Genomic DNA, 13,962 nt, shown 5'->3' with positions numbered 1-13,962 from the left:
TCTTTGCGACACCATGGACTGCAGCACACCAGGCTTCTCTGTCCATCACCAACTCCTGGAGCTTGCCTCAAACTCATGTCCAGTGAGTCGGTGATGACATCCAACCATCTCATCCTCTGTCGTCCCCTTCTCCTCCTGCCTTCAATGTTTCCCAGCATCAGGTGGCCAGAGAACTTTAGCATCAGTCCTTCCAATGAATATTCAGGACTGATCTCCTTTAGGATGGACTGGTTGGATCTCCTTGCTGTCTAAAGGACTCTCAGCAGTCTTCTCCAACACCACAGTTTAAAAGCATCAATTTTCGGTGCTCAGCTTTCTTTATGGTCCAACTCTCACAGCTAAAACATGCTCCCTGCATTTTAAATTGATATTTAGTGATGATTTCTATGGGCTTAGCATTGTTCGCACTTGCATATGTATCCCATCAATTCTATGAGTTTGATAATACTAGCTATCTTTTTTCCTAAGAAGCCTTAAGCAAAATTAAATATCTTGGCCAAGAAATAGCAGTGAAATGGATTTAGTTTCAGGCTTCTTTGACCCCAGAAACCCAGTGCCCTTACATTATCTGTTGGCATACAGATGGTATCTATATATTGGGCAATGGGCTGTATTGGAACAAATTATCTGTCTGGGCATTTACTGTATAGAGAAGCATCAGTAAAGTCATCTGTTACTGTCTAGTTTCTAAGAAATATTATCTTGTTTTAAAATGTTATTTTAGTATGCTTTTAAGTTATTTTAAGAAGATGTAAAAATCTTGTTTCAATTTAGAAATTGATATAAAAGTAGGTACACAAAATGTTAGTGCAAAACTATGGAGGAAAGCGGTGTGGAAAGACTATTAATAGTGGGTATTTCTTGGAAGTAGATTATGGAAGTGTCTCTTAATACATAGTCTGTAATGTTTTGAATTTTTATGAACTTAATTTACAATAAAGAAAATGGATCTTTTAATCAAACTTATTTCAAGACATTTTTGTTAGATGTATATATTCGTTTTACTATTAAAATTCTGCAGGATCCAACTTAGCAGACTAAACAGTTCTCTGGTTTTCTGTCCTTATCAACATACGTATAATCTGAAAATATGGGAAAATATTATTTATACACCACATCTCAGATATGTGAGATGTCCTGTTCAATGCACAAAAGTAGAAATCACTTACCTTGAGATACTGAAAATAAAAAATTTTTCTACATGGAAAACAGGAAACTCCAGACATTAACAGTGACTTGCTGGGTAGGAGGACTTTTTAATAGTAATAGCAGTTCAGGTTAGGAGAAAATTTTTACATTTTTAAAATTATTTATTCTTTGTATCATATGAAATGGTTTTGTTTGTATGTTCTGTGAGATTACATTAATTTAAAGTATTTTAAATACTGAAGAATTACATAAAGTATATCTCCTCTGTCTCTTCCCAGCTACCTCCTAAACTTTAATATGTGTGTTTCTATACATAGTGAGTATATGTATTAAACTGGGATTTTTTTTAGCAAAAGTAGAATTACATTTATACATTCTGCAGTTGGCTTTTTCAAAATATAATGTGAACATCTCAAATTAGCTCATATGACTCTACCTCATTCTTCTTAATGTATGTACAGTATTCCATTTATCTGTACATGTCTATTAGTGTGTGTTACAAAGTATTTTGCTGTTGACAAACAAAAATTCAGTGAAATTTTTTTTAAATGAAATTGTGCCTAAATGAGTGGATGGGCAGACGTCCCACACTTTAACATGGCCAAAGCTAGTACTATGAAATCTTTTAGTATGAATATTATCCACAAAACAAAATGAATCTCTAGTCATTGCCTTGAATTTGTAGCTGAAAAATTCTGAAAAAATTCTAGAAGGCAGGAATGATAGGTACAAATTACATAATATACATTGAGTTTAAGATGTTTAACATGCCTTTTAGTATGTGATTAGTATGAGGTTAGGTTTCCCTGATAGCTCAATTGGTAAAGAATCTGCCTGCAGTGCAGAAGACCCCAATTCAATTCCTGGGCCGGGAAGGTCTGCTGGAGAAAGGGATAGGCTACCCATACCCACTCCAGTATTCTTGGGCTTCCCTTGTGGCTCAGCTGGTAAAGAATCTGTTTGCAATGTGGGAGACCTAGGTTCAATCCCTGGATTGGGAGGATCCCCTGGAGAAGGGAAAGGATATCCACACCAGTATTCTGGCCTGGAGAATTCCATGGACTCTATAGTCCATGAGATCACAAAGAGTCAGACACAACTGAGCGACTTTCACTTCACTTAGTGTGTGGTCATTATAATACAAATTAATGAGCATAGCTATGTTCTAATTAAATTTTATTTACAAAAATTTGTGGTAAGTGGTAATTTGCAAATCTTTGTTCTAGGCAGTCATAATAAAAATGACAAAATTATTATGCATTTTTATTTGTCTTTGAACTGATGAATTTTGAGTAAGATAATCAGTTTTCAAAATACTGTAATAATTAAACAGTGTGTCTAATTTAAAGTACCTAATCAGCTTTTTAAATAAAAATTAAATCAGCTATGTAAATGTGTGTGTGATTTCTGTAGGGGCTTTCCAAGTGGGACAGTGGTATAGAATCTGCCTGCCAATGCAGGAAACGAGGGTTCAATCCCTGGGTTGGGAACATCCCCTAGAGTAGGAAATGGCAACCCATTCTAGTATTCTTGCCTGGGAAACCCCATGGACAGAGATGTCCAGAAGGCTACAATCAGTGGGGTCACAGTAGGACATAACGTGAGCACACACACACATGCAGCAGATTTCTGTTGATGGTTTTAAGTTAAGAACAAATTTAATTTGGGAGTTATGCTTATTAGAAGCATTTGGAGACTACTAAAGGAATTTTTGTTTTTATATGTTAAAATATTTTATTCATTGTCCATATTGAAAGATTGAAAAGTTTATATTATTACTAAATCATAGGTGTCTAAAAATTGTATATTTCTAAGCATTAGTTGCTCAGTCGTGTTGGACTCTTTGAGACCCCAGGGACTGTAGACCACCAAGCTCCTCTGTCCATGGGATTCTGCAGGCAAGAATATTGGAGTGGGTTCCTGTTTCCTAGTCTAATATTTCTAAGTAGCAAACTAAAAAAGAAATGGTAACAATCATTCCTTTACTTTTTTTTCCAGATAGTTAAGTTTGAGAAATAATAATCACATGTTTTCTTTACTGTCACAGTCTCAAATCCTTAATTTGTTTAGAGGCATTGAAATAGAAAAGAATGTTTTCCTCAGCTTATTTGAACCACTAAGGGATTACTTTGTACAGAACACTATTTGGGAAATGATGCAGTGGTTTTCAGCTGGAGGAGATTTTGTACTCTAGGGTGCATCTGACAATGTCTGAAGATACTTGCAGTTGTCACACTGGGAGAAGGAACGGAAGAGAGCTAATATCTAGCAGGTAGAGGCCAGAGATGCTTCTAAAATCCTACAGTGCACAAAATTGCCCTGGTCCCTCAACAAAAAATCAGCCCCAAATGTCAGTAGTACCAAGATTGAGAAACCCTGCTCTATAGACATCTTGGCAGCTATAGTTGAAAGGAGTTCCTCAGCGGTTGACAGTCTGATTCAGAGCCAAATTGGCTGTGTAAGGAACAAACCCCTTATTTAAACCAATTGATTGTCCTCTTATATTATTAATTCAGCTATTGTATTTCTTTGCATCTACTCAGTGATAGCAGAGACTATAAATAGTAATTGTGATCTTATGGAACTGACAAGGGAAAGTGGAAATTTCTAAAAATAGGGCTATTTTAAAAGTGTCAGTGATAAGATCAAGAGGTTTTGATTCCTTAGTGGAGATTTACAAAGAAGCAAACAAATCTAGAGTGTTGACCTCTTAGGTGAGAAGTTTGATGGTCTGTTGGCAGTGTGTGTTTTCTCCAACCTAACCATGCTTGGCTTTATAAGAAAGACAGTTAATTTTAGATTTTAGGGGAAAATACAAATATAGCTTTCTTAAGTAACATCCTGTCTTGATTTTTATGCCCCTTGTCTACTAAAAGTTATACAGAACATTTAGAAGTTCTGCTTATTTGTTTAATTTTGTGGCATTCTTTGAGAGTCTAGGACTACTGTTACAATGGCAACATCAGCCTAAATATAATGGATTTAAGCTGCATTGTAAACTCTTTTTTTTTTTCCTTTTAGGTATAAAATGGATTTTCTAAATAGTAGTTGAAATAATCTATAAAAAGTGTAATTGGATTTTGTGATATATAGTTGGATAAACTGTTGAATATCCTTTTCTAGAAAAACTTTTGTGTCAACCTAATATATAGTATAATATGTCTGTTTGCCTTGGTATTACTGAAAATTAGGTAAAAGTTTTGAAAGAGAATAGGTATTTAAATTATACTTTGATTTTTCTGAAAATCCTTGACAGATACTTATATAATGGCTGTGCTATAGAATCTTTTGGGGAAAAAAAATTTGAGGGAATTTGAAGACCTTTAGTATGTGAGAAGGACCTTTAGCTAGAGAAGGAAATGGCAACCCACTTTATTATTCTTGCTTAGAGAACGCCATGGACAGAGGAGTCTTGTGAGCTACAGTTCGTGGGGTTGCAGGGAGTCAGATATGACTGAAGCAACTTGGCACGCATGCAGTATGTGAGGAGAGTTTTCTTTGTATTGAAACTGGGTATTTCCAAGTTATAACATTTAATTTTTGAACTTTACAAGTTGTCTGCTTTTAACCTGAAGAGAATGTCTGATAATGATAACTGTAGCTTTCTTCATGAGAAGATATAGGCATAAAACATATTTCATTGAATACAGCACTGAATACAGCAAATACAGTGAATACAGCAATAAATGATAGTTGAATCAATCTTACTTGGATCTGAGAGTTTTAACAGAAGTTTAACTCTTGGAATCAACCTAAGATTTTCTGTGCATTAAAGTAATGATATCCTTGTGCTGAAAAATTAAGTTTTTCAAAGTGTATCCAGATAATGGAGTTGACAGCAAAATGGGTCTCAACTCCCAAAATAAAGCTGGCCAAGAGATGGCAAGTCCGTATTTTCTCTGATGAGTTTAGAATGGAATGCCAACCATCTACATGGATTTCTGTATCAGGCATGCAAAGTCTACTCTGGCAGAGACTATGTTGAATCAAGGAATTATTTGCAAGAAAAATGAAGGTGTCACCTGAACCACTGATTCTTAATATATCCTGTTTACCTGTTTTTACCAGATCACAATTAAAAGTAACTTCGATTCCATCGTGTATCAGTTCATCACATTTAACATTTAGTTCTAAATAAATACCTCCTTGGATGTATCAAAGGCACTTCAACCTCAACATAGCCAAAATAGAACTTGTGATGGTCCATCCCCAAACAGTCCCTCTTACAGCATTTTCTGTCTTATTGCATGGCACAACTATCTACCCTCCAATGCAAACTGGAAACCTGTATGTTATTCCTGTTACTTACCTCTTCCTATTACCTATTCCAGCACTATTCAGTAAAAATAAATATATGTGAGCCACATACATAATTTAAAATATTCTAATAGTTTCAATAAAAATACAGACAAAATTAATTTTAATATACTTGATTTAACTCAGTATATTCAAAATCTTATTTCAGCATGTAATCAGTATTTTTAAGTTAATAAGATATTGTTTCATACTTTAAGTACATCTCGATTCAGACTAGCTGCACTGGGGCCCCAGTGGTATAGTCAGTCAGCGCACATTACTTATACAGACTAGCTGCATTTCATGTGCGTAATAGCCATGTGTTTCTGGTGGCTGCCTGTTGCACTCTGAAGATCTAGTTCATCACCAAGTCCTTTGAGTTTTAGCTCCTAAAATCTCTTACTTCTTTTCCTTTTATCTCAACTGCCACTGTCCTGATAAGAGATTATTGATGACTTCTAGTGCTACTCCCATTCCTATAGTGTAAATGACCTCTGCCAAACACTCCCCTAGTTGAATCTGTCATTGTTTACTTTTCTTTCAAATCTCATCATTTTCTCAGGTGGGCCATCCCCGATCCTCCTCTTTTAGGTCAATTCCTGTTATTGTCGACTCTTCATTGCCATGTGTGCTCATTTGGGTACCGCCTAGTTTACTTTGTACATTGGAGTGAGTCTACAGCAATGTAAGTGCCAGGGGAGCCATTATGATGTCTGACTTTTTGCCCCTCATTATTATAGATCTACTTACCCAACAGAGTGCCAGGCATGTAGTAGTTACTCAGCATTCATCTGTTAAATTGACAAACTTAACTGCTTGCCTTTACTGAGAATCCAGTGTCTGCAATGTAATAGTATCTTGTTCAGCCCTTGAAAAGCACTGTTCTGGGATCTTTCCTTTTCAGTTTATGTAATACATATACACATATGTATATACATACACACACATAATATTTTAAAGCATGGCATGTTCTTTCTGCTATTCAAAAGCTTTTAATGATCTCTTAAAACCTAATTATATTTCACATTTATAATATATCATTTAAGACACTATATAATCTGGCCCCGATAGATCTACCAAAATGTGCTATGAAACTAGTAAAGTTGCATTCTTCCTAGTCTCCAAATGAGCATTACCCTTCAGAGCCATTTTTCCATTCATTCAGTAAGTACCTTGGTTATGTACCAGACACTGTACAGATAGCAGTGCTATCCAGTAGAACTTCTATTCTACAGTATATGTTCTATGTGCTTTCTGTTTTTTGCATATCCAATAGCCACATGTAGCTTTGAAACACTTGAAAATTGAGCCCTTGAAATGTGACTGATTTTTAATTTTAGTCAGTTTAAATTTTACTAGCTAGTGGCTACCATACTGGATACTGCAGATCAAGGCAATGAGACATATATTATCTACCCACACAGAGTTTACACCCTAATGTGGATATATAGTCAGTAAAAAAAAAAAAATTGTATCAAATGGTGATACATTTATGAAAAATGAGGAAACAGAAGATGTGTGTGTTGGGGAGGAGCAAGAATGTTGTTTATGTAAGAGAGAAAAGGTATTTCTATTAAGCTGATACTTGAGCCAGAGACATGAAATGAGGGCTCAAAGCCTGTGTTCCAGAGAGAATAGCATGTACAAAGGCCCTGAGGCAGAAATGTACTTGCCCTACTGTAGAAATAGCAAGGAGACTTCTGTGCCTAGATTGAAGTTACAGGGTAGAGCAGCTACAAAGCAAATCATGGCTGTTTATTGGCTGTTGGGGAAATAGGACACCATTGCAGGGTTTTTAGCAGAGGACTTTGTCTTTAAAAGATCACTCAGGCTGTTATATTGAGAATAGGTGGTATACCTATATACTGGTAATGTCCTTTTCCATAAAACCAGATACATATTAAAATGCTTTCTTTTCTTTCAAGTCTTAATTAAGAAATCACATCTTCTACTTGCTTTTCCTAAGCCATATTATCTACAAGTGATTATTCTCTTTTTTTGCTAGTATCATTCATAATTTTATATGTTAATTTTCTTGATAGACTAAATTCTCCAAGTACATTGGATTGTAGCTAGTATAAACACAATGCCTGTAAGTATTTGTTGATTGAATGAATTACAACTGAATTACAATCTGTAATTAATATTGAAACCATGGAAACATTTTCTTGAATCACAGCATGAAATGGTTTTTTGATAAAAATGGTACTCTACACTTTTATAAGCAGAATTATTAATACATTTAAATGCAGGAATGAAAACAACATATTGTTCATTTAACTATCAGTTCAGTTCAGTTGCTCAGTCATGTCCGACTCTTTGCGACCCCATGGACTGCAATACTCCAGGCCTCCCTGTCCATCACCAACTCCTGGAGTTTACTCAAACTCATGTCTGTTGAGTCAGTGATGCCACCCAACCATCTCATCCTCTGTCATCTCCTCCTGCCTTCAGTCTTTACCAGAATCAGGGTCTCTTCAAATGAGTCAGTTTTTCACATCAGGTGGCTAAAATATTGGAGTTTCAGCTTCAGCATCAGTCCTTGCAATGAATATTCAGAACTGATTCCCTTTAGGATGGACTGATTGGATCTCTTTGCAGTCCAAGGGACTCTCAAGAGTCTTCTCCAACATCACAGTTCAAAAGCATCAATTCTTCAGCGCTCAGTTTTCTTTATAGTCTAACTCTCACATCCATACGTGACCACTGGAAAAACCATAGCTTTGACTAGATGGACCTTTGTTGGCAGCACAATGTCTCTGCTTTTTAATATGCTGTCTGTGTTGGGCATAACTTTTCTTCCAAGGAGCAAGCGTCTTTTAATTTCATGGCTGCAATCACCATCTGCAGTGATTTTGGAGCCCAAGAAAATAAAGTGTCTCACTGTTTCCCCACCTATTTGCCACGAAGTGATGGGACTGGATGCCATGATCTTAGTTTTCTGAATGTTGAGCTTTAAGCCAACTTTTTCACTCTCCTATTTCACTTTCATCAAGAGGTTTTTTAGTTCCTCTTCACTTTCTGCCATAAGGGTGGTGTCATCTGCGTATCTGAGGTTATTGATATTTCTCCCAGCAGTCTTGATTCCAGCTTGTGCTGCTTCCAGCCCAGGGTTTCTTATGATGTACTCTGCATATAAGTTAAATAAGCAGGGTGACAATATACAGCCTTGACGAACTCCTTTTCCTATTTGGAACCAGTCTGTTGTTCCATGTCCAGTTCTGACTGTTGCTTCCTGACTTGCATACAGGATTCTCAAGAGGCAGGTCAGGCAATCTGGTATTCCCATCTCTTTAAGAATTTTCCACACAGTCAAAGGCTTTGCATAGTCAATAAAGCAGAAGTAGATGTTTTTCTGGAACTCTCTTGCTTTTTCGATGATCAACAGATGTTGGCAATTTGATCTCTGGTTCCAGAGATCATTTACCTATAGTCAGTCACTAAATCCTCACACACCTCTCTGAGTAGGTATTATTATCAACACTGTCTTCCTGATGGGAAGCTGAGGCAAATAATGGTTAGGTAATTCCTACAAGGTTACTCAGCTGTTAAGTGGCAGAGCCAGGATTTAGATCCAAGTCATAGACTTACTGAAAATTTTGAAAAATAATTTAGGGACCAGTAAAATAATTTGAGGACCAATAAAATAATTTGGGGACCAATATAGTGTTGCCAACTATTAGCACACTTTTGTAAATTCTGACATTCTGACAACTATGCTATTACTTAGGAAAGTTTAAAAATATGTAAAATTCTGACTTCAATAACCTATTTTTTGAATACTACATGATTATATTCATCCTTAAATTCATTTTTGTATAAAGAGAAGCACAGTAGTAGTACATTAATGTAAAAATACCTTGGGAACACTTTTTTTTTTTCCCTGTTCAGAGCGTGTATATCTTTGGGATCAAGAACACGAGCCATTGGAAATGCAGCTAAGAGCCAGGTGAGTTGTTAATGTAGATGTTTTGACTTATAAGAAGAATTAACTTCATAATGGCAGCTAAGCTCCCAGTTTATATAGTTAAAAGTTAAAAAAGAGAATAAAGAAATTGACAGATCCTAATATTTTTGTATCTTACTAAATATATTTTGCTTTGGATTGTAAAGTATTTCTTGAATTTTATTTTTTTAAAATTCTTAGTTGTGAGGTTAGGTTATGCTGTCAAATGGCGTCAGGTTTTCCTGGTATGGTCACTTTTAATGAGGGATATGCTATTTAGAGGAGAAGGCAGCGGCACCCCACTCCAGTACTCTTGCCTGGAAAATCCCATGGACAGAGGAGCCTGGTAGGCTGCAGTCCATGGGGTCACTAAGAGTCAGACACGACTGAGCGACTTCACTTTCACTCTTCACTTTCATACATTGGAGAAGGAAATGGCAACCCACTCCAGTGTTCTTGCCTAGAGAATCCCAGGGACGGGGGAGCCTGGTGGGCTACCGTCTATGGGGTCGCACAGAGTCGGACACGACTGAAGTGACACAGCAGCAGCAGCATGCTATCTAGAATACATACTTCTACAACAAGTGAATGATATCTTTGTTAAAGAAGGTGGGAAAAATTGGAGAAACTGGTTTCCAGAGTTAATTCTCTGTGGCTGCCACTTTACATGGAATCTGTTTAACTATTCGTATTTCTAGGCTTCTGAAATCCTTTTGCATAAAATATTCACTTTAACATTCCATGCTACAGGTTTATTTTTCTTAGACTTTGTTTATGGCCATGAACCAAATGCCCTTAACAGTTAGTTTTTACCTTTTAATATATACCTGGGTCTTTTCTTTATTACAAAATAACTGTTTAATGGAGCTATTTTTTTTTCATGACTTTGTAGACATAATTGACTCATTTATCCAGGAATTGTTGTTAAGATTTTTTTAATCAAATTGTCTTGCAGTCGGCCTGAGTGTGAATATGGTTTTTTCCTCCATTTTCATACTGCACATAACCAAATGTTTGTGCCCAAATGACCCCTTCACTAAAAGTTACTTCTCGTCTTCTGGCTGATTTAAGGTATCATAGGGCTTAGAGTCTCTGAAGGAAGCAAACTATAAGTTATTTTTCCTAAAAAGCTAAAGAGATTAATATAGTAATTCAGCATCCCTGTAGTTTTCATCTTATAATTGAAGGTCACTAAGAGGACAGCAACTGGATCTCAGTGATATTCTGTAGTTTGAACTACATGTTCTAATTAAAGAAAAAACTACTTTGCCAAAATACAAGCTATTTACAAATGAAGACACATTAACTTAGCACCATGCTATATGGAAGGATTTTTAATTTACTAGCCTAGGAGAAGTTTTTAGCAGTGAAAGCAATGTAGTAATACGTGATAAAGTTCACAGAAGATATTTAGTGTAAAAGAAAAACAGGGTGATAAAAGACATAGTGTAAATATTAATAAAAACACAGATGAAAGTGGAAAGAATCAAAGATACTAATTCATTAGCCTGAAAGTCTTGAAGAAAGCCAAATAAATGAGTTGTAGATAGATTTTCATTGTATTTGAGAAGTTTTGTTCTTTTTTTTTCTTTCTTTTTTCTTTTTATTTATTTTTTAATTTTATTTTATTTTTAAACTTTACAGTATTGGTTCTGCCATATATCAAAATGAATCCGCCACAGGCATACATGTGTTCCCCATCCTGAACCCTCCTCCCTCCTCCCTCCCCATACCATCCCTCTGGGTCGTCCCAGTGCACCAGCCCCAGGCATCCAGTATTTGTTTTTAACATTCCAAGGGTAGGAGATAGTGGTTTCTATCAATTTGTTCAGTTGCTCTGTTGTGTCTGACTCTTTGTGACTCCATGGACTGCAGCACACCAGGCTTCCCTGTCCTTATGTCTCCTGGAGTTTGCTCAAGCGCATGTCCATTGAGTAGATGCCATCCAACCATCTCATCCTCTGTCGTCCCCTTCTCCTCCTGCCCTCAGTCTTTCCCAGCATCAGCATCTTTTCCAGTGCGTTGGCTCTTCAAATCAGGTGGCTAAAGTATTGGAGCTTCAGCTTTAGCATCAGTCCTTCCAATGAATATTCAGGGTTGATTTCCTTTAGGATTGACTGGTTTGACATCCTTGCTGTCCAAGGGGACTTCTATCAATTAGAAACCAGAAAATTAAATGATAGTGTGTAATTCTGAACTTATACAGATGTGTAGGATAAAGAGACTTGGTGATTCACAAATACTAGCGTAGTTTACTTTGCATTAATTCAGTAATTGATAAAAGTGTTTACTGCCAACAGATAGTCACGAATGTAAGAAATACAATTCACGGTTTCAAAAAACTTCATGGGCGATCTTTTGATGATCCTATTGTGCAAACTGAAAGGATCAGGCTTCCCTATGAGCTGCAGAAGATGCCGAATGGAAGTGCAGGGGTTAAGGTAAGTTTATATTCCCAGAATGCAAGCATTTGTTCAAATTAAAGAAACCAAATGCAGTAATATTGCCTATTTTTAAATACTTTAAAAAAATTTAACTTTTTTCCTTTAGGTGAAATACATGCATACCAAGAAACAGGCAGTTTTTGTAGTGTGCTTTAGTGACTGCACCAAAAAAAATCTGATATAGAATAATAATCTTTTTAATCCAAATACTTTTATTGTCAAGAAAAAGGTATTATTATTTGGAGAACTTTTAGAGGTGAACCATTTTTAAGGGACAAAGGCAGAGGCATATGTGATTTAGAAAAATAAGCCCAAAAGTATGTTAACTGCTATAATGAGTTTGCTCTAATTTAGAAGAATCTTGTGTTAGGAATATTAAAGCAAATTCTTCTTCCAAGTAAGAGATGGATTCTAGGTTTTGACTTCTATATCCTAAGACAGAGTTTTAGATTGGTTAACAAAAACTAACAGAATACCGCAAAACAGATAGATTGTATGACTTAGCAGTTCTACTCTTAGGTGTATATACATAAGAGAATTGAACCACTTGTGCACACAAAAATTTGTACACTAATGTTCATAATAACATTATTTATAATAGCCAAGAAGTGGGAACAAACCAAGTGTCCACCAGCTGATGAGTGTATGAACAAGATGTGGTATAGTTATCCAGTGGCAGTATTATCTGGCCATAAAAAGACAGTATCTAGAAAACATGCTAACTGGGGGGAGGAAAACAGATATAAAAGGCCACATATTTTGTGATTTCATTTGTGTGGCTCTCCAGAATCAATGCAAATCAGTAGACACAGAAAATAGACTTATGGTTGTTAGGAATTAAGGGTATCTCTACTTCTTAATTGTTAGGAATGGGTATCTCTACTTCTGCTACTAATGGAGCACTCTTTTTAAGTTGATGAAAATGTACTACAATTAGTGATAATCAGTATACAACTTTGAACATACTAAAACCACTTAATTGCACACTTCAGAAGGATAAACTTTATGCAATAAGATTTATATCTCAGAGCTAAAAATTTTAATAGCTGATTTTCAAATTGATATATATGTTTTAAGGTGCACATATTTCCATGTTTAGAAGAGGGTTCTGACTACAGGATGGATGATGAATTGTAGTAAGGAGACATGAGACTTAACAATAGTTCAGAAAAAGACACGGTAAGAGATTAAGGACAAATTGAAAATTAGGAAGTCATATTTTAGGTGAAATTTGTGGATCAAGATGTGCTGACTAGGAAGCTGATGGGTTATGATAGCAATAAATGTGATAAAGAGTAATGTTCACGTGTCCTTTAGATATGATAACTTCCAGTTAATGACTATGTGGAACAGTTTTATTCTAAACTACTTAAGTGTTTTATTCTTTAAAAAGAAAATTAAAAACTACGCTTTGTGAGTAGTTTGATTAAAAACAAAATAATTTTTACAGAAAGTCAAAACCTAATTTTTAAGTGATATAATTTTTATGCAGTTATAGTGAGTGCATGTAAGCTGGTTGAAGAGGCTTTGAAAACATCACTCAACCATGTGTTGAACTAAGTTTCTTCATCCTTTGAAGATCTTTAGCATTCAGTGCCTCAAGCAGTTTATCCATTTATTTACTCTGACGTTTGTTTGAATATGCTTTAATGTTTATTTCATCTAACTTTTATATTCTTCAAAATAACTCTGTATTGTTGTGCCTCCTATAATCAGACTAAGACACATGGTACTTGATTCATTTTTCCTTATTTTGGTATGCTTCATTTCTTCCTATGTTTATCTTTTTTTATTATTATTATTATTTTTTATTCAATTTTAATTAAAAAAAAATTATACATGTGTTCCCCATCCTGAACCCTCCTCCCTCCTACCTCCCCATACCATCCCTCTGGGTCGTCCCAGTGCACCAGCCCCAAGCATCCAGCATCGTGCATTGAACTCTTCCTATGTTTAAATTTCACATAATTTCATGTAATTCTTGGTTTTAAACTTACCTGTAAATTGATTTGGAAACAAATGGATATCAAGTTTAGGTCTGTTTCATTGTAAATATTATATAGTTATTCATATTTACACAGTTAAATAAATACCTACATTGTACTGCCTGAGAAGTTCTTTAAAGCT

The 13,962-nt window shown here is 35.6% G+C and overlaps 1 protein-coding gene across 3 annotated transcripts in view; it reads left to right on the top strand.

The window, feature by feature from the left end:
• HSPA4L (heat shock protein family A (Hsp70) member 4 like) overlaps nucleotides 1–13,962 on the top strand; it is a 59,241-nt gene that overhangs the window by 5,439 nt on the left and 39,840 nt on the right. For all 3 annotated transcript variants that reach the window (XM_086346789.1, XM_086346788.1, XM_086346787.1), the window contains 2 exons: nucleotides 9,337–9,394; nucleotides 11,692–11,832. In XM_086346789.1, coding sequence (XP_086202915.1) covers nucleotides 9,337–9,394; nucleotides 11,692–11,832 — 199 coding nt within the window. The remainder of the gene's footprint in view (nucleotides 1–9,336; nucleotides 9,395–11,691; nucleotides 11,833–13,962) is intronic.

This window comes from Bos grunniens, chromosome 17 (assembly GCF_055505025.1).
Source record: "Bos grunniens cultivar Pamir isolate PY7600 chromosome 17, Bosgru_T2T1.0, whole genome shotgun sequence".
NCBI lineage: Eukaryota > Metazoa > Chordata > Mammalia > Artiodactyla > Bovidae > Bos > Bos grunniens.
This window is presented reverse-complemented; position numbering and strand designations above follow the sequence as displayed.